The sequence below is a fragment of the Typopeltis vanoorti genome, chromosome 4 (assembly GCF_054136105.1).
Source record: "Typopeltis vanoorti isolate ZY-2024b chromosome 4, IOZ_Tvanoo_1.0, whole genome shotgun sequence".
NCBI classification, from domain to species: Eukaryota; Metazoa; Arthropoda; class Arachnida; order Uropygi; family Thelyphonidae; genus Typopeltis; species Typopeltis vanoorti.
This window is the reverse complement of record NC_143552.1, coordinates 32,265,729-32,287,927: the sequence shown is the minus strand read 5'-3', so window position 1 is coordinate 32,287,927 and position 22,199 is coordinate 32,265,729. Positions and strand designations below refer to the sequence as shown.

The window sequence follows — 22,199 nt, the reverse complement described above, 5'->3', positions numbered from 1 at the left end:
CCTTGCACACAAAAAAAAGTTTAAAACTTTAAGAAATAGATAATGATGTTGTTATGGCAGTTTCAGATATTTTGGAATTAATACCACACCAGTCATATGACTAGAGATGGAAGCAACCAGTAGAGGAAATGTGGGAGTGAGAGTATTGACTTCTACTCGATCTTGAATTGCACAGGGGTGGAGCGGTGAATGAGGTGAGATTTTAGTTGTATACAGAGTGGATAGCAGCCGGCAGTTACGACCTGACAACAGCAGGGATCTGTTGTGCAACTGGATTTGAGAGCTTAGGACATGATTTCACCAGAAATAATTGCCAAGATTTTTTTCTTAAAAAAACAAACAAAAAAAATGGGATCTCTGATGCCCTGGATAGGAGCAAAGATGATGCTATTTGAGTAGATGACCATTTGTTTTAATTTAGTTACAGAAACATTGTCACTAAAGATTCAAATATATCATGATGAAGGTGAGCAGTGTTATGTCCCTATTCTATCTTACGATTTTTTGTTTGTCTTACAAATTGCCTTCGTCTATATTCTTCTAACTTCTACTTTCAAGACATCACCAAAATTTCTACTAATATCTGAGTTATTGTTCCCCGTAGTATCCCTAGTATTTGTATTTTAACTGCGCCCTTTGGGATATTTAGTTTAAGATATTTTATACATAAACAGAGAAAAGGAACTCAAATATCTGAAAGTGTAACTATTGCAGTCGTGACACTATTTCATGTTACTCAACATTAATTCCTTAAACTTCCCGTTTCTTAACATTAATTCCTCGTGTGATTAGGCTCGAATGTTTCTAAGCGGTGCATTGGATTAGCGATATCAGACAACTCTTTTATCATTAAACAAAAGGTTTATTATTTCTCTAAACATGGTACATATCAAAATACTCAACTAAATTACTTACACACTAAAATTAGCTTAATACAAGTAGATGGGCTATGATTCGACAAAAGTTACTACGATCATGCCACCACAAAATTTCATACAAAACATGAATTCACTTAACATGGACAAATTAGATTACCACACACTATTAGATTATTCAACTTCAAGTACACTAACAAAATCATTAACTATTCTAGCACAAACTTATGACAATTCCGATTCTCTACACATCACACTAGGCATTCAAATTCCTCAGGCTACTTGATTACTCAATTCACACTAATCAAACTCAATATTAACAAAACCATTTACTTCATTAACACAATACTATGTCATTAACTTTCCTTTTACAATATAGTAGGCACTCAAGATTCTTAGGACAATTAATTATTCACAAATTATCAACACTAGCTAGCTTACTTTTAACACTCTCTATCAAATTAAGTCCTGTTATAATTTCTCGCTAATCACTTTAACAGTTCCGTATTAAGACAATAGTACCTATCACAAACAACTTCTAGTTAACATAAGACAAACTGCACAATACCTTTCTTTAGCTTCACTTACGGGCCTTTACCTTCTATTGAACGAACTTGCTTGCATAACTTCTTGCAATTCAGGGCTATATAAACATCTGTGCGGTCGGCTGTACTATCCGAAACGAGGACATCGATATTTTCACAACTTCCTATGACTTTATGGCATATTTCGCTTTCTATATAGGAATACGGGAATAGCTTTCCCGCTCACCTTCGATTCCTTGTTGTGGCATGAGGATATAAGCCATATCTCTCCACTCAGGAACACCGTGAAATCCACTAGAAAACCAAACTAAAACCACCGCGACTATCCAAACGTTTCTTCTCCTCTGGCAAAAAGGCAGAAAGGCCTAAAGCCTCCTTGACTATCTAAACGTCTTCTCCTAAACCCAAAAGAGCCTACTCTTTGAACAGCCACGAGGGGGGGGGGTTACCAACCCTTTTATAGCTGCTCCCCTAACAGCGCCCTTTCTTACTTCTTTTCCCCGCCTCCTACTTGTTTTCCGTCTGTCTACCAATTGGGTAGCATTTTGCCGCCATACGTCATTTTGATCGGCAACTCGTAACGAAGTTTCTATCCGGGTATAGGCCCTAAGCGATATTCCGTTATTTCTCTTGTTAGCCTCTATCTTAACCCCCTTTTAAACCTTTTCTCAGAATTCTACTTAATGCTTAATCTGTAGCCTCTTACATAGCGTATTTCATGACTCATTCTTTTATACTTATGTACTTAACTCTTTCATTCTTAATCGCATTACTATATTAATTCTTAGTTAGCTACTTATTTAATACAAATTCCTTGTTTAGTCATAATACATCTTAATACATTCTTTTCTTTTGTTATCTTAACTAAACAATAGACCTTTACATTTTACTCAATTTATACTGGATGCAAGAATATTTTATTAATTAAATTATTCCTTTTATGCAGGGTTTTTTTTTTATGTTATTTATTTATTTATTTTTTTTTATGTTACACCATGATAACTGAGGATATTATATTCTCAAGATATCAGGTGTAACAGCAGCTAATCGCATAAATATAATACCATTGATAATTAAAATTTAAATGCATTCATTTTATAAATATTATTTGCGACACCTCCAATAAATAATGTGAACAATTATAAATTATAATGAATACTGAGAATTTAATTATAAACATCAGTTTAGTTTTTTTTCCTGAAAAACTTTAGTTTCTGAAAATCCTCACATATCTCACACCACGATTTTTTAATTTTAATTTTGGGCAAAAATGTGTGAGTTATATTTGAGTAACTACATTGCTCAGAAAGAATCGTTTGCTCGGTATCGTACATTGCTCAGAAAGAAGTCACTGGACATCCCCCATGGGGATGTCCAGTGACTTCTTTCCAAGCAGTGTACTTTGGACAGATAGACTATTCTGTGGAGAAAAAAAATTAGTGAATATCAATACTGCATTGATTACCATAAACCTTAAAAGTCTGGTCTTGCACAACATATAGGAATGAAACCAAACAGAATCCTTTGGAAGGATTTTCAAAGGATTTCAAAATCCTTTGAAAATCCTTGCCTTTTCCACATAGAAGCTGTTCTAAATATGAACTTCTTTTCAGAGAAAGTTCTGAATTCCAGTTACACTGGCCTAATTTGAATTGGAATGATTCTCTCTCTCTCTCTCTGAGAAGTTTGAAAGATTCTCATCCTGTGTAAATATCAAAAATTATTTTATTATATATTTGAAATGATCCTTCTGGCTTTTAGCACACTTACTAGTTTGGTTAACTGTAGTTGTATTTTTCTCATTGTGTAGTAGGTCTCTTTGCTAGTTTATTCCAGATTAATGATGAACTTTAGTATAAAATTTTTGTGCTAATTTTACTCAAGTTATTTACTGTGTCTGATGCACTTTTCTCTCTCAATTCCTATGACATATATTCCATGAAAATTGATATTTTTCTTGAACATACAGATTGTTGGTTCAAATCCTATTCTGGCATGGATTTTTGTGAATGTTTTTAGGTAGTAGATTGTTTTCGTTTACGGTATGAAATCGCCTTTCTGCCTATTCGTTCAGTTTTTATCACAGTGTTCTTTGATCGGAAAGACACCCAAGTGCAATACCTATTATCAGCTTTTCTTCTGAAGTTGAGAAGTTCCCTAGCCTATTCATGGTACTGTATGTGCTACTGTAAATTAAAGATGCCAAAAAATTATATTTTTGGTTTCATCCTTTATCCAAGTGTAGGCAAACAAAGTTTGCATGTGGAGTCACTTCACAACTGGGCTACTTAGAGGCTAAAGACCTCACATCAGTTGCCTTAGTATCCCATAATGCAATGCACATATCCTTACAAACATGTATAATGCTATGCATTATGGAAAGGGCCACTACCCAGACTGGTTTTGACATTTATTGGGGTGTCATCAGTGAGAACCAGACCCAGAAGTAAAGTGAAGTCATTAGCCTCTATACAGGGTGGTTCAAAATTCCATGTACAAACTGTGAGGGGAGGTAGAGAACATCAAAATCAACCATATTCACATAGGAAAGCATAACCAGAAATGCCACCTGAAAGTGATAGGTGGCGCTGTTTGCCAGCGCTCCAGGTGAGCAATTGGGGCTTCCTCATTCAAGCTTTTGATATCGTACAAAGAACATGCGTCGTTTTACGAATGCTGAGATGGCAGATATGCACCTCATTTACCATATTATGTATCCAACTACTATTGAACTGTTCAGTTACGCCTAATAAAGTTTTTTTACACTACTTACTGCCTTGTGTTATTTCTGTATCTTTGTGTCCCTGTTAGTACCTTCTGGTGGCGTTTCCAGTCATGCTTTCCTATGTGAATATGGTTGATTTTGATGTTCTCTACCTCCCCTCAAAGTTTGTACATGGAATTTTGAACTACCCTGTATATAAGTAGCCTAGTTGTGAAGTTACTTCGCATGCAAACTTTGTTTGCCTACACTTAGATAAAGGATGAAACCAAGACTACAATTTCTTGGCATCTTTAATTTATGGTATCATAAATTAAATAGATGTCGAAAATTTTTTCATCATCTATCTAAAAAATTATTAGATAGATGAAAAAATTTTCATCATCTATCTCTAATCCAGACTATTTTAGTAATAAGGCGTGACATTTTTTGACTACCTGTATATGTAAATATGACTTCGTTACTTCAACCTTTGCATCACTTCTGGGTCTGGCTCTCACTGATGAGACCTTAATAAAGGTCGAAACCCATCTGGGAAGTGGCCCTTCCCATAATGCATAGCATTATACATGTATCATCATGTATATTATGGGATACTAAGGTAAATGATGTGAAGTCATTAGCCTCTATATATAAGTAGCCCAGTTGTGAAGTGACTTCATGTTCAAACTTTGTTTGCCTACACTTGGATAAAGGATGAAACTAAGAATATAATTTCTTGGCATCTTTATTTATAGTATAACCAAGTGAAAAAGCTTCGAACATATGCAATTGGTTTACAGTTTTTCATAGATGGTACTGTCATACAAAAAGAGTATCGTGGAAAACAATATTTTCAGTATATTTTATTAATTCTCTAAACACTTGAATTCTTAATTCGTGTGGTTAGTTTTTTTTTTTTTTTTAAATAAAATATGGTTTTAGTGTATTATTGTGGTGCAGTAATTTATTTTATATGATATTAATAAATTCAGCTTAATTGTTTCAGGAATCGAAACAATGGATCATCAAGACAGAACCTTGTTTTGTACTATACTCTACCTTACGGAAGCAGTTGGGCTTTCATGTATTATCTTAGTTTGCATTTGGACTCTAACCTACCTTGGTGGTTTTGCATGGCAGAATGATCCACTTCATGAATTCAATTTTCATCCTCTTTTTGCAGTTATTGGAATGGTATTTATTTATGGAAATGGTAAGTTTTTATAATATTAACTTTGATAGCAACAGCAAGAATTTAACACAAATTGGATAATAGTAATATAGGCTGATATTGAAGGAATTCATGTAGGGCAGACATTGCTTTCCTCATTATCATTGGCAGGCCATTGCATCAGATCTTTGTAAACTCCCTTATAACAAGAAAATTGGACTACACGACTAATTAGAAACAAAATTCCTCATATCTTGCAATAAAAGAGTACAGCTTTAAATTATTATTATTAATCCAAACTTCAATGGAATCTAAAGCTTCATCATGGGAGACAAACACTGTTATATTTCAATTATTATTTTTAAGATATGATAGTGTCCACATGGCATCGATTAAAAAAAAATGGCGGCCAGATCACCATGTTTGTTTAAGAATTTGGATATAAAAGAGTTTATGCAATTCGCTGTCGGTGAGATGTGTGCTTTACGGAGAGCAGTTGGAGTCTGGTTAGATGGTGATAGTGGAGTGAATATGTGCAGAAAGTGTAAGGAGAATGAGGATCTAAAGCAGGTTTTGGGTGGCAAGAGTGATATTGTTAAAGAAAGTCAAAATATAGAAAATAGTGATGTGATAAGAAATTGCGAGGTAGTACCAGATAGGTGTGAGAGCGATGTTGAAAGTGTAATTGAAGGTAAAAAAACAGAACGAATGGATGATTTAAATGATAATGAAAATAGTGAAATAGATGCATGTAGTGAGATCGCACGGTTGAGCGGAGCGATACATAGAGCAAAGCGGCAGCTGGAGAATATGCAAAAATGTGTACCGAACATAACAACTAATAAACGGCGAAAGTCTGATACGAAAAATAAGAGAATGTTCATAAACATAAATAAAATGAAGGAGCGAGTGCTGTATGGAGATTTGCTATTAAGAGGCGTGATAGTTGAGAGTTTGACGAAATTGTACCAACTGGGTGCGAATATAAAGGACGACAGCGAATCTATTCGAGTGCAAAAACAGAGGGTGAAAGAGATGATAGTCGTGGCAGGAACAAATGATTTGAAAGAAGACAAAATGGAAATGATAGAGGATGTGAGGGAATTACTTGAGGGAGCAAAAGAGAAGCGTGAGAGAGTTAGGATGGTGAGTATTTTGCCACGATATGACACTGAAGTGTTTAGAAGGAGGGCCATAATTGCCAATGACTTTATGCGTGGGTTACGCATGGAGAGATGTGTGGAGTGAGTTCGATGGGCGAAAGGATTTATATAAGATGGATGGTTTACATTTGAATGGATTTGGTGTACAGAGGCTTCAAAATGTGTTGATGAATGAAGTGGATGTACAGACTCAGGGAAACTAGATTTATTAAGGGGGGGGGGGGAGTAGATATGCAGACTTTAGGGAGGCAGTTGAGTGTATGAATGAGTATAATATGCCCAAGCGAGTACGAAGGACAACAAATCAGAATGGGATAGTTAGTATAAGGCGTCAAGGTAGGAATGGGACTAACGGGCTTCTGCAATTCATGTACGCTAATGCCAGGAGTATTAGGAACAAGGAGGAGGAGTTTTTGGCCTTGGTTGGCACTTCCAGGCCACAGGTTGTTGGTATTAGTGAAACATGGCTGACAGAAGATGATAAAGCTAGTGGGATAGAGAAAGGAGCACATTTGAGGCTATTTGGTGTGAGATAGTCTTGCAGAACAAAATATACAATTGGGTGTTGCTATAGACCAAGTGATGGAATAGATGGTGGGGATAGTATGCATAGGCAAATAGAAGAAATGAGTGGAAGGAGGGTAATTATTATGGGGGATTTTAATTTTGGTAACATTAACTGGAAGGAGGAGAGGGCACATGGGAGGAAGGAATTGGATTTTATGTGGTTATTAAGGGACAACTATCTGCAACAGCATGTAATGGAAAATACTAGGGGGCAGAGAGTGCTTGACCTAGTAATCGCATCTGACAATGTGGCTGTAACGAACATGACCATGTTGCCACCAATTGGTGAGAGTGATCATAAGGTCATGACTTGGGAGATGGCTAAAGGGGTGGAATATACAATTAAGACAGCGTACATGTGGAATTACCAGGCTGGTAAGTATGACAAGCTTAGGAGTGTGCTTGGCTCAGTGCCATGGCATGTAAAATTAAAAGGCCCAATGTTGATAGTGTCATGGGAGGTGGTTAAGAAGTGTTTGCAGGAGGCAATGGTTGACCGTATACCAAGAGTCCGAATAATAAATTAAGTAGGGGTTAAATGGATGAATAATACCATTAAGCGTGAGCTGCAGAAAAAAAAGAAACAATTATGATGGGAATTTAAGGAGAAAGGTGACATGCAGGTGCAGGAACAGTATAAAGCTCAGGCCAGAAAGGTAAGAAAGGGTGGTAAGAAAAGCAAAAGCAGATTATGAAAGAATATTGGCCATGCAGGCTAAAGAGAATCCCAAACAATTTTTTCGATATGTTGCAAGTAAAAGGAAAAATGTTCATGGCAGAATGATTTTAAAAAATGCTGAAGGTAGGGAGGTAACCAAATCAGTTGATATAGTGGAATTACTGAGCGAGCACTTTGCAAGAGTATATCATCCAGGTGGTGACATTGCAGGAATGGAAGAACCAACAGCTTATACTGGAATTGTGATGAATGAAGTAGTGGTAAATAGTCTATTACAGAACCTCAATGTCGATACATCTGGGATTGGATGGTATACCAGCTCATGTCGTACGTGAAGTGGCTAAAGAATTGTCAGTGCCCTTGACCATTTTGTTTAATTTGAGCCTCGGGTCTGGGTCACTCCCAAGGGGGTGGAAAGAGGGGAAAATAGTTCCGCTGCACAAAGGTGGTTCCAAGGCTGCTGTTGAAAATTACCGGCAAATCAGCATAACAGGAATCGTTATCAAGGTCTTGGAGAAAATAGTCAAGAGGAAAATACAAGATTGGATAGATGAAAATGGGATACTGTATTGGGGACAGCATGGTTTTGTGAAGGGTGGGTCATGCCTCAGTAACTTGCTCACGTATTATAACACAGTGACGGCTGAACTGGATAAGGGTAATGAGTTTACAGTGATTCTACTGCACCTTGACAGGATACCACATGGAATTCTAATCAGTAAAATGCAGCATATGGGGCTGGATATAGAATTGGTGAGATGGATAGGAGGGTGGTTGATGGAGAGATATCAGAGAGTGGTTTATTCAGGAGTAGAGTCCAAAAGACGACATGTGACTAGTGGGGTGTCACAAGGATCTGTTCTTGGACCACTGCTGTTTAATTTGTTCATTAATGATATAGGAAAGGATCTGAAAGGAACAGTTTATTTGTTCGCAGATGATGCAAAGTTGGGCAGGGCATTAGTGAATGCAGATGATGTCAAAATTTTGCAGGATGATTTGGATAGATTGGAGGTCTGGGCTAAGGAGAATGGATGTCAATTTAATGTGGCAAAATGTAAGGTTATACATTTTGGTGTGAAAAGATTAGCAGCAGTTTACTACATTGGTGGAACTGTACTCCAGGAAATTGATGAGGCGAGAGATTTGGGAGTGTTGGTGGATATGGGGTTGAAGTTTAGGGGGGCACATTGCAAAGGTGCCAAATCAGTTCATCAAATCACTTCGTTGCTAAAGAATACTTTGATGAGCAGAGACAAGCATGTTATTGTTCCTTTGTATCGAGCCTTGATCAAACCCCATCTCGACTACTGTGCCCAAATTTGGTCACCTAGGTTTCTTCTTGACAGGGAGGAGGTTGAGAGGATCCAGAGGCAAGTGACCAAGATGATAGCAAGTCTGTGGAATGAACCTTATGAGAACAGGTTGAGGATTTGTGGTTTGCAGAAATTGGTTGATAGGTGGAGGAGGGGAGATATGATTGAGACATTCAAATTACTGAAGGGTTTCTATAAGATTAATTCAGAAGATATTTTTGAGAACAGGGCTGGTGGTGGGAGGACTAGGGGACATCCATGGAAGCTGGGCAAGAGTGTGGTTAGTAAGGGTGTTAGAGCTGGGTTCTTTACTTTTAGAGTGCTGAATGAGTGGAATATGCTGCCAGAGTCTGTAGTGGGTGCTGTGACAGTTGATGAGTTTAAGGCAGGGTATGATAGATACTGTGTGAATGTCGAATAGTTGTGATGAACATGATTTGGAGCCTCCCTCGATGAGTCTAAGGACTCCCTGGAGTTGCCCATAATGATAATAATATACAGAGCCCATCAAACCATGCTTTAGACTCATTCAAATATATGCATTCACCACACTGTCAGACAAAGCATTCCACTGACCATCTACTCTCTGTGTGAAGAACCTACTTCTTATGCCACTACTCGCACCCTCCTTATACAACTTCCAGGTATATCTCCTTTTTCTGCTCCTTCCCCCCATTCTACAAAAAATTTCTTCCATATTAACTTGGTAACAACCCTTTACCAACTTAAATCTCTATCATATCCCCTTTCTTCCTCCTATTCACAATGCTTTGCAAACTGTATTCCCTCAATCTGTCCTCATATCCCATACCAAAGACCAGTTACAACCTTAGTCTTCTCTGGACCCTTTCTAACACATCCTCATCACCCTGAAAACCAGGGGACCAAATTATTGCAATAATCTGATGTGATGTCTTCATGACTTGTGCAACGTGACCTCTGAATTTCAGATCCTTGTCCACCACCATCCCAAGGTCTCTTATGTCCTCAACTTCCTTCATATTTTCCCTGCCAAGTTTGTACTTTGCATCTCATTGTTTTCTACCAAATTTCAGAACATTATGCTTGGCAATATTGAATTGACAGTTTCATACTGTTGGCCACTCATGCAATCTATTTAAGTCCTCCTGTAAGTCCACAACATCTGCTTGATTCCTCATCACTCTCTCCAGGTTTGCATCATCTACAAACAGTTGTATATAATCAGTTAAACCTGTCCTAGTATCAGTAATATACATATTAAATAACAGTGGCCCCAAAATTAATCTGCAACACACCACTAGTGACTTTCCTCTTTCAAGATAGTACTCCTGCATACAAAACTTGCTGATACCATATAGTAGGCATTCACCTATCCAACTCATTAGTCTATCATGCAGGACTCTTCTTGAACAGGTATGTCAAGGCTGATGCTAACTCTCTTGATCATTCCCTGAGAACACGTAGTGATCATCAAGTCCTATTGCCTTATAGACATCTAGCTTACTTAACTCCTCATATACTGCTTGCTCATATATAATAATTCATGAAGTCTTCTCTCATTTCATTCTCTACATTTGAGCTTCTGATTTCATGCTGAGGATGAAACACCCTGATGAACTGTTCACAGAACACCTCAACTATGTCCTTTGCAGTAGTCAATAAGCTCCCATTTTCATCCACTAACAGCTTCTTACAATAATCATTCTTCCTTCTACTTACCATATATCAAAAAAACTCACGAGAGTTTTTCTTAGCCTAATTTGCTAATTTCTTCTCATGAAAACCACTTTTGTTGTCCTTACCAAATGATTCATTCTCCTGGCCTGCTATTTATACTCTTCATGCAACTGATTATTACCATTATTTATCTCATATTTTTGAATTTAGGGACACAAAACACACATTTGAAAAGATTATTTTACTGATTAATAATAAAATAATAACTTGACGTTTCGACCCTTGTATTGAGGTCATCATCAGAAGGATACATGTGTATAAAATACAAGAAGACTTGAAGTTTTTTGTTTTTTTTTTTTCTTCTGAACAATCAGTAGCAACCTGTACTGTACAAATCCAGAAGATAATCATAATATAACGATATAAACTGAAGAATCCTAGTACGTGAGGACTTTAGCAGAGTTTATTGTAGTTTTTATTGGTAAATTTTTTTTTTTTTTAATAGCTAGAGGGCAGGCTAAGAAAAAAGATTAGTTAACAACATAGATGTAATTTACCTGTCAACAGCATGTAGCTTGGTTTTTATACACATGTATCCCTCTGATGATGACCTCAATACAGGGATTGAAACATCAAGTTTTTATTATTAATCAGTAAAATAATCTTTTCAACACGTGTGTTTTGTGTCCCTAAATTCATAAATATGAGTGCTGATCACTGTGTAACCTTAAAAGAAAGAGTAACCATTATTTATCTTGTTATGCCTCCAAAGTGCCTTCTTCTTTCAGATTTCTTGCTTAATCTCCTCATTCATCCATTTTATACCTACTTTATTCAGCATTTTGAGCTTCAGAATACATTCACACATTGATGCTGTTATGTATTTCTTTGTCAGTTCCTGGCAGTATTTATTTCCTTACTGCTCAAGTCCTCATTCCATGCTATAGCTCCAAGCTGTCTTCTCCTAATCTTTGTCATAATTACCAGCCTTGGACTTCCAAATATATCCTTTCCTCACAAAAGTCTTCATATGGCTAGCCACACCTCATGTGATCACTTCATGATCACTCTCACCAACTGGAGAGAAGTATGAAATCTCACTCAACAATTATATCCTCTGATGAAATGATCAGATCCAAAACTCTCAATACTTGCATGCCCTCCTTTATGTACTACCTGAGATAGTTGTCTCTCAAGAACTTGAGAAATTTATTTTTCTTCTTATTATTATTCCTTCCCTCGACGCCACAAGGTGAAAGAGATGTCAAGGATTTTTCTACATTTAACTGCTACCATATCGAGGATAAAGTGGTTAGCTCTATGCCCCAATGACAGAAGTATTAGAAATAAGGGAGATGAAACAGTTTCAGTGATTGCATTTATTCAGCCCCAAAATCATTGGAATAAGTGAATCATTGTTGAATGAAGATGATATTGTAATAGAAATGGAAGGATACAGTATTTTTTGTAAGGATAGAAATGGCAAGAGGGAAGGGGGAGTGCTGCAGCTGATGATAGCAGGAGAATTATGTCTACATAAGGTAGATATGAAAGAGGGAAATAGTAGAACTGGTTATGAAGCAGTGTGGTGTAACACGGAAGTCAGGAAGACATATTTAGTTGGATGTTGCTATAGGCCAGGGAATGTGGAGGGTGATGATGAAGAAATGTATAAGCAACTTCTTTTAGTGAACAAAGGAAGGGTAATTATTATGGGTGATTTTAATTATGGCAGTATAAATTGGAATGAAAAAATAACATTTGGGAATAAGGAAATTAATTTCTTGAGAGACAACTATCTCAGGTAGTACATAAAGGAGGGCATGCAAGTATTGAGAGTTTTGGATCTGATCATTTCATCAGAGGATATAATTGTTGAGTGAGATTTCACACTTCTCTCCAGTTGGTGAGAGTGATCACATGAGTTGTGGCTAGCCATATGAAGACTTTTGTGAGGAAAGGATATATTTGGAAGTACAAGGCTGGCTGGTAATTATGACAAAGATTAGGAGACTGCTTGGAGCTATAGCACTGAATGAGGACTTGAGCAGTAAGGAAATAAATGCTGCTTAGGAACCAACAAAGAAATACATAACAGCATCAATGTGTGAATGTATTCTGAAGGTAAAATGGATGAATGAGGGGCTTAAGCATGAAATCTGGAAGAAGATACTTTGGAGGCAGTACAAGATGAATAACAGTAATAATTAGTTACATGAAGAGTATAAAGAACAAGCCAGGAGAGTAATTCAGTAAGGGAAAAAAATACAAAACCTAAGTGCAGTATGAACAGAAATTGGCAAATCAGGTGAAGAAAAACCCTAGAGAGTTTTCTAGATATGTGGCAAGTAGAAGGAAGAATGATCATGGTAAAATGATGGAAATGGTAGAATGGTAACTGCTGCAGAAGACATTGTTGAGGTATTCAGTGATCAATTTATAGGGGTGTTTTATCCTCATCAGGATGGAATCACAAGGAACTTAAGTGTAGAGGACATAGGAGAAGATGGCTTAATTGTGAGTGAGCAAGAGGTATTTGAGGAAATAAATAACCTTGATGTCAATAAGCCGATAGGATTTGATGACATATTACCACACATCTTAAGGGAATGTTTCAAGGAACTGCAGTAGCATTGATCTGCCTGTTTAATTAGAGTCTTACAACAGTATAGGTTCCAAAGAGTGGAAGGGGGGTAAAATTGTTCCACTGCATAAAGCTGGTAATAACAAATTATAGGCCAATCTGTATATCTGGAAGGTACTGGAGAGATTGGTGAGAAATAGGATACAGAATTGGGTGAAAATAGCAGTATTATTTGTGGTTATCAGCATGGGTTTGTTAAAGGGAAATCATGTTTTACTAACTAACTTGTGTTAGTTATTAAATAACTTAAGTTAGGATTTTGCAAAAGCTTTTGATAGGCTCCCACATGATAGACTATTAAATAAATTGAAACAGATGGGATTGGATAACAGACTTCTGGGTTGGATCAGTGACTTGCTGTCAGATAGGTATCAGAAAGTTGTATATGGGAGTGCAGTATCCCGTAAGAGGAAGGTCACTAGTGGTGTAACACAGGGTCAGTTTTGCAACCATCGTTGTTCAATTTGTATATTAATGATATTGGGATGGGTTTAACTAGTGATATGTAGCTGTTTGCAGATGATGCAAAAATGAGGAGCTGAATGAAGAGTCAAGTAGATGATATGGCCTTGCAGGAGGACTTGAATAGATTGCATGAATGGGCAGGTAAGTGGAACTGTCTGTTCAGTGTTGCAAAGTGCAAGGGATTTTGAAATTTGGTAAGCAACGATGGGATGCAAAGTATGCACTTGGTGGGGAAATTTTAAAGGAGGCAGAGGAAATGAGAGATCTGGCAGTGGTGGTGGACAAGGACCTGAAATTCGGGGGCCACATTGCAGAGGTTGTGATCACATCAGATAATGGCAATGATGCAGAGGTCCCCAACATGCAGAAATAAAGAGGTTATGATGCCATTGTATAAGGCCTTGATCAGGCCTCATATGGATTATTGTGCACAGATCTGGTTGCTGATTTTCATGGTGATAAGGATATGTTGGAAAGGGTCCAGAGGAGATTCACAAAGGTTGACAGTGGCCTTTGGAATGTGGAGTAAGAGGACAGAGTGAGAGAATGCAAATTGCAAAGCCACGTGAATAGGAGGAAGGGGGGGGATATATGATTGAAACATATAAGCTAATCAGGGATTATTATCTATTTGATATGAAAGAGATTTTTCATAGAATAGGAGAGAGAGAAGGGTAGAATGAGAGGCCATTGCTGGAGACTGTATAAGGAGGGTGTGAGCAGAGGAGTGAGGAGAAGGTTCTTTATATGGAGAGTGGTTGGTGAGTGGAATGCATTGCCTGTGTATTGTGAATATAGACACATTGAATCATTTTAAGGCACGGTTTGATGAGCATGGAGGTACACACTATTGCACACTGTGTGCAATAGTGTGTACCTCCCACAATGAGTCTCTGACTCCATGGAGGTCAGATGTTAATAATAATTATTAAGTAAACATCTGGAGTAGTAGTTAACATGTTACAGCAGTTGGTGGAAGCTAGGATACAGAATTTAGTGATAATAGTAGTATTCTCTGTGATGGATGTCATGGGTTTGTTAACCACCCAGCCAGTCATGACATGTATGTATGTCAAGGTTACCATGGATGCAAAGTGCATAATAAATTGTAATACCATTGATATTACATTGAAATATATGATGGATATGAAGTATAGAGGAGTGATGTATTTTATCCATATTGATGGCGACATGGTTAAAGGGATATCATGTTTTGCCAATTTAGTAATATATTGCAAGGTAATATATAAGATAATAATAATGCGTTGCACTTGATATACTTTGGATTTCACAATGGCCTTTGATAATTTCTCACATGACAAGTTGGCCAGTTTACTAATATATTACAACAAGGTGATAAATGCATTTCACAAAGACCTTTGATAAATTGTCACATGACAAGTTTGTAACTTAACTAAAATGGATGGATTTAGATATTACATTAGTCACTTGGATAGACTGAGAGGCTGTATCCAAGATGTGTATGGAAGTGCATTATCCCAAAAGTTGAAAGTCACAAAAGGTTATTTTCTGTGTGCCACAGGAATCATAATTATTTCACTTGCATATTAATGATAATGGGACAGATTTAACTGGAGCTGTTTGCAGATGATGCAAAGATGGGGAGAACAATGATGAGTTGAGCAGATGTTGTGGCCCCACAAGAGGATCTGAATAGACTATACGAGTGAGTGGGCAAGTTAGCAAAGATACAAGATCAATGTGTGCCAAAATATAATATAAAATTAGTGGTGGAAATATAGCAAACAGAGGAGTCTACAGATCTATCTGCTGGTGGTGGACAGAGACCTGAAGTTTAGGAGTCTCAATGCTCAAGTTTCAAAATCATTACATTGGATTATGGCAATGATGAGGTGGACCCTGACATTCAGAAGTAAGGAGGTAGGGTTTAATTGTATAAGGCCTTAATCAGGCCTCCTGTGGATTACTGCGCTTAAATTTGTTCACTGGTTTTCATAGGGATGAAGATACTTTGCTTGGAAAGGAGTCAATGGACACCATAGTGTGAAGAACAAACCACCATGATAACCACCTTAATAAGATATAGGACCAACTGTGTTGCAGTGACTGCAGCAATCCTATGGGACATACTTTCTGCAAGTATGATAGCGATCAATGGGAATTTTGGACCATTCTTTCTGTAAGCTTGTAATGAGGTCAAGGACTGTTGTGGGGGGGGGGGGGGGGCAGACGTCCCTTAACCCCACCCGATGCTCCAGTTCATCCCACAGATGTTCAGTAGGGTTGAAATCAGGGTTCTGTGGAGGCCAGTCAAGCATGGTGATGTTCATGTCCACAAACAATGCAGCTACAGCAGCAGCAGCTTTATGACATTGTGCATTGTCTTGCTGAAAGAGACAATGGTCAGTCAGAAACACCACAAAGTGAAAAGCACTGCATTGTCCAGAATGTTCAGATACCTCTCTGAGTTCAGTGTTCGTGGCACCACAAACTGAGGTCCAAGGCCAAACCAGGAAAAACAGGACCATAATATCACATTGCCACCTTTCGATTTCATAGTTGGGGTTATGCACTCTGATAATTGACATTCACCAAGCATCTGCCTCACCTACACCCATCCATCTGTTCAGTAGAGGGTGTAGTATGATTTGTTACTCCATAACACAGCTTACCAAGCTTCCACTGTGCTTGCCCTTTCCACCACTGAAGACAACACTGCATGTTGACTTGAGTAATGTTGGGCTCACATATCACAGTCCTTCCATGGAAACCCATGTTGTGAGCCTTTGTTCTGAATGTTTTTGTGCAGATTTGTGTTCCAGTCAGTGCCTGGAATTCCACATTCAGTGTGTCGACTGACAAATGGTGGTTTTGACATATTCATCATAGCTCCACTGCATTTAGTACTTTCAGTTGATTCCCTGCACTTCCATCTCCGTATGGTGTCACTGATTTTTGACCTGGGATGGCCTAATTTGTTAACAATTTTCCGGAATAGATATGCCTGCAACCTGGTATCCTATCACAGTGCCTCTTTCAACTATTTGACCCAGATACAGTTGCATTGACTTGGGACCATCATATTCCTCTAATTTATACCGGCTACAAACATGTACCTTTACATGGCACGATGTACCTTATTGACTTCTTTCCAAGCAGTGTATATTGGAAAGGATTATAATATGCAAGTTGATAAGGGGTTGTTATCAGATTAATGTGGGATAAAGAGATATAAGGACAGAACAAGAGGCCATATATGGAAACTGTATAAGGAGGGTATGGGCAAGGGGTGAGGAGTAGGTTCTTTGTATGGAGAGCGGTTGGTGAGTGGATGCATTACCTGAAAGTGCGGTGAGTGTAGAAATGTTGAATAGCATCACAGGAGGTCCTTATTGTGTTTAGCAATGGGGGACCTCCTGTGATGGGTGTTATGATTCCATGGTGGTCTGGTGCTAATAATTCCATACAAATTCTTTCTTCTTAGACCCTTCTACATGCCCATCCATTCTCCACTTTACATGTTTAATCTCTGATGAGAGTAAACGTGTAGAGTTTACTTTTTAGCTCATCAGCTAAAGACGAGTATGATATCTCACTTACAATCAGATCCTCTGATACTAGAATCAAATCTAAAACACTTAATCCTCATGTTCCCTCCCCCACATTCTGACTATGACATTTATCATTCAAGAATTCCAGGAAGTTATGTTATTACTATATTCTCTTTTCTCTTCTTAATTTATAGTTAAAATCTTCCATAATGATAACTCATTTTGTACACTGCCAGTCTAATTTGCCTTGACTGATTTGTTGTAGTGCCTCCATAGTGCAATTGGAAGAATGACAGTACATTGCTCCCCTTTAATTGGAAAAGGCCTAAGTTTGAGTCTCATCATGATGGGAGGAATCTTTATATGGACTTTTTCAATCAAAGGCGAGTTAGCCAATCTCATACGGAGGTAGCAGGGCTTTTTCTCCCGGAAACTCTGGTTTTTCATCCTGCATACAGACAAATCGGCCCTTCAGAACACACGCAATTTACAGACAAAAAATACTAAAATATTAGCTGTGGTGGATGGCATTGATGTAGATGATTGGTAGTAGAGGTTCGGTGTAGTGGTGGAGCCAGAGAGTTGTACAGTGGGTGTCCTCCCACAATGAGTCTTCGGAACTCTTTGGAGGTATCATGAATAGTAATAATATAGACAGGAAACACATCAGAGAAACATCTAGTGTTTCTCAGGGAAGACAGAAAGTGTGCATAGCATTGTTGATAAACCTATTGATGGCTCTAGAAAACTTTGTATATATTAGATTCCAGAACAATTTGCAAATGGCCACAGTATCCTTTTGAATGGGCTATATTATTATTATTATTAGACACCTCCAGGGAGTCCAAAAACTCATCAAGAGAGGGGCACCTGCTCTATAACTCTCTCTGCCACTCAATCCACCAACTGACAGCAACTACACCAATGTCATCTACCACTGACCACCACTAGTATTTCCAAAGACAATCACAAATATCCATACCCACAGCAGGATTTGAACCCACAGCCTTTTCACTGGAGAGCGGATACGCTAACCACTCAGCTAGCCAGGCTGGCATTGCTTAAATCCATATCTATTAGCAGCACTGTTGTGTCTTCTTTAAGGACACTTGACAACAATTTTATTTCTGCCAGGAAAAATGCCTTGTTTCCATGGCAGGACAAATGCATAAAAGTCATTGGTGATTATATCAAAAGTGATCTGATTCAAAGTTGTGTCATAAATCCATGTATCAGAATAAAGTTCTTCACAATAACAGTGCTCGTTATTTTATGTTTTGAAACATAAAAACTTTATAATAATTTAAAAAAATTTTTAAAACTAATATTAATGAAATTTAAGTGAATCTAGATAAACTGTTATTATTATTACCACCTCAAGACCTCATGGAGTCAAAAACTCATCTGGGAGGTCCTTTTATTACACACACAGCTCATCATACTGTATTTTAAACACATTCAAACTCTTTGCAGACACCACATTCTCAGGCAAGGCATTCCAATCATTCACAACTCTGCACGAAAAAAACCTGCCTCTCACTCCCCTACTCACACCCTCTTTATACAGTTTCCAGGGATGACCTCTGGTTCTCCCCTGATCTCCCACTATTCTCTGTAGACCGTCTCCACCATTGATCCTATAACAACCCCTTACCAACTTGTAGGTCTCTATCATATCTCCCCTCTTCCTCCTGTCCACCAGACTCTGCAAATTACATCTTCTCAATCTTTCCTCATACTCGACATTCCACCAGAGGTCAGAAACTTCCTTAGTCAGTTCGCCTTTGGATCATTTCCAACATCTCTTCATCCTTCTGAAAACCCAGTGACCAAATCTGGGCACAATAGTCCATGTGTGGCCTGATCAAAGCCTTATACAATGGAACAAGAATCTCCCCACTTCTACACGTCAGTGTCCTCCTCATCATTCCCAGAAGTCTTTGTGTTGTCTTCACAATTTTGGCAATGTGTCCCCTAAACCTCAGATCCTTATCCACCATCACCCCCAGATCTCTTATTTCCTCTACCTCCAACAATATATTCTCACCAAGCATAAATTCTGTATCTCATCTTTGTTTTAAAAATTTTAAAACCTTACATTTGGCAACATTGAACTCGCATCCCCATTTCCGTGCCCAATCACTCAATCTATTCAAGTCTTCCTGTAAGGCCACAACATCTTCACTACACTTCATGGTTTGTCCCAACTTTGCATCATCTGCAAACAACTGAATATCTCCATCCAAATCTTCACCTATATCATTAATATACAAGTTAAATAGTAATGGCCCTAAAACAGACCCCTGAGGCACTCCACTAGTGACTTTCCTTTTCCTGGATATTGCACCCCCATACACAACTTGTTGATACCTATCAGATAGCAGTCTCCAATCCAATGCACTAATCTAATATCCAACTCCATCTGCTCTAGTTTGACTGTCAACTTATCATGAGGTACTCTATCAAAAGCTTTTGCAAAAATCCAAGTATATTACTGTGTATCCCCCTCCTCTGTCCAAGGAAGCAGTCACTTTATTGTAATAAGTAAGTAGATTACTAAAACATGACCTCCTTTTAGCAAATCCATGCTGTCCATCAAAGATAATACCATTGTTATCAACCCAACTCTGGATCCTAGTTCTCACAAGCTTCTCCAACAACTTAACCACAACACCTGACACACATATAGGCCTATAGTTTGATGCTTGAATTCGATCACCTCCTTTATGAAGTGGCACAATCTTGCCCTCCTTCCACTCCTTAGGAACTTGACCGAGTGCAAGACTCATATTAAAAAAATATGTCAAGGCAGGTGTCAACTCCCTGGCACATTCTTTCAGAATACGTGGCGATATATTATCAAGTCCCACAGCCTTATTAACATCTAGTTTACTCAACTCCCCATACACCTCTTGCTCACCTACAGTCAGTCTCTCTTCCCCATCATCAACTGCTCTCAATCCCTCCATGAAGTCACATTCACAAGATTGAAAGATCTTTATGAACTGCTCATTAAGTATCTCCACACATTCTGCATCAGCTGTCTTTATACCATTTTCTCCAATCAATGTCATCCTTCCATAATTATTCTTTCTTTTGCTGGCTACATATCGAAAAAACTCCTTAGAATTCTTTTTGGCTTCATTAGCCAACTGCTGTTCATACCTCTCTTTAGCTACCCTCACCAACCAAGTCACCCTCCTGGCTTGGTCTTTGCAGACCTCATGGAATTGGTTATTTCCACTTATCTTATGCTGCCTCCACAATGCCCTTTTTCTCTGTGTCGCATGCTTAATCTCTTTATTCATCCATTTCACACCCACCTTATTTAACCTTCTCATCCTTGGAATACATTTAGACATTACATCTACTAGATAGTTTTTGAAAATCCCCCAAGCTGCATTGATCTCTTTTCCAGCTAAGTCCTCATTCCACGCTACACCCGCAAGCTGTCTCCTGAGCTCTTCATAATCACCCCCCCCCCCACCTTGTGGTTCCACATATACCCTTTTCTCACAGAGGTCCTCGCACTGCTGGCAACCACCCACATAATCACTTCATGGTCACTCTCACCAATTGGTGGATGATTTGACACCTTGTTTATAATTACATCCTCTGATGAGATGACCAAACCCAAGACCTCAATCCTTGTGTGCCCTCTGTTACATACTGTCTGAGGTAGTTATCCCTCAAAAACTAAAGAAACTCATTTTCTTTACTTCTAGTTGCTATCTCATAATTCCAGTCTATATTACCGTAATTAAAATCACCCATAATGATCACCCTTTTCTTATTTACTTGGCTAATTTGATTGTACATTTCATTATCACCATCATCCACATAACCTGGTCTATAACAACATCCCACCAAGTATTTGATTCCATTCACCTCTATCTCACACCATACTGCCTCAAAACCACTGGTACTATTTCCCTCTTGCATCTCTACTTTATATGGACATAACTCTTTCTCTATCATCAATAGCACTCCCCCCCTTTCCTTTTTACTCCTTCTATCCTCATGAAACACATCATACCCTTCCATCTCTATTCCTGTCAGGATATCATCCTCTTCCAACCATGTCTCACTTATTCCGACAATCTTTGAGTGAACAGATGCAATTTGTGCAACCATTTCATCTGCCTTGTTTCTTATACTTCTAGCATTTGTATACAAACACAACAGCTCATTTCTGGATCTACGGCTAGTTCCACTGATACCACTCACTCGATGTGATCTCTCCATGCTCGACTGGGGCCATTTCCCTTTCTGCTTCTTCATTTTAAAACCCTTTTCAATTCCAACTGTTTTCTCTTGATCCCTGGTCATCCTATTTCTTTCTACACATGCTCACCTCCTCTTGGAGAATCCAACATTCTCATGCTGTGTACCCCTGTCCACCCTGAGCCTCCCCGTTTCCCTGCTCCTCTTGCACACCCATTTTCTCATTTTCTATACTCATACCACTCACTCCCCCATTCATAACCATCTCTTTAATCTGTCCTGTCTTACTCTCCCGCTCTTCCACTTCACTTCCCATTCGATCTGATTCATTCTCTCCATTCACTTCTCTATCTTCCAGCAGCAGACTCTCGAAGTGACTCGCACCATAACCACTCAAAATGCAGTCCATCGCTCCCATACAGCTCACTTCATCCCTCAAACTCATTCCACACATTAATAAACTATACTCCCGTATCCTCACACATTTCAGCCAGCATATCATTCATAATCCTTGCTCTCCGCCTCATTTCACCATAGTCATACCTAGGCAACACGCTAACTACCCTTCCTGTCACACTATTCTCTTTTATCCTTCTAAGCAGCCTCCTGATATCCATTCTGACACACTCTTTGTCCTCTCTCAAATCATTCATA

The 22,199-nt window shown here is 38.4% G+C and overlaps 1 protein-coding gene across 6 annotated transcripts in view; it reads left to right on the top strand.

The window, feature by feature from the left end:
* Positions 1–22,199, top strand: part of LOC150107207 (ferric reductase SjCytb561-like) — an 86,779-nt gene that overhangs the window by 9,182 nt on the left and 55,398 nt on the right. For 4 of the 6 annotated variants that reach the window (XM_090391058.1, XM_090391059.1, XM_090391060.1 and 1 more), the window contains exon 2: positions 5,131–5,337. In XM_090391058.1, the coding sequence (XP_090247184.1) occupies positions 5,142–5,337 (196 nt within the window). In that variant the 5' untranslated portion in view covers positions 5,131–5,141. Of the gene's footprint in view, positions 1–350; positions 467–5,130; positions 5,338–22,199 lie in introns of those variants that run through there. The other 2 variants (XM_090391055.1, XM_090391057.1) reach the window with 2 other exon arrangements.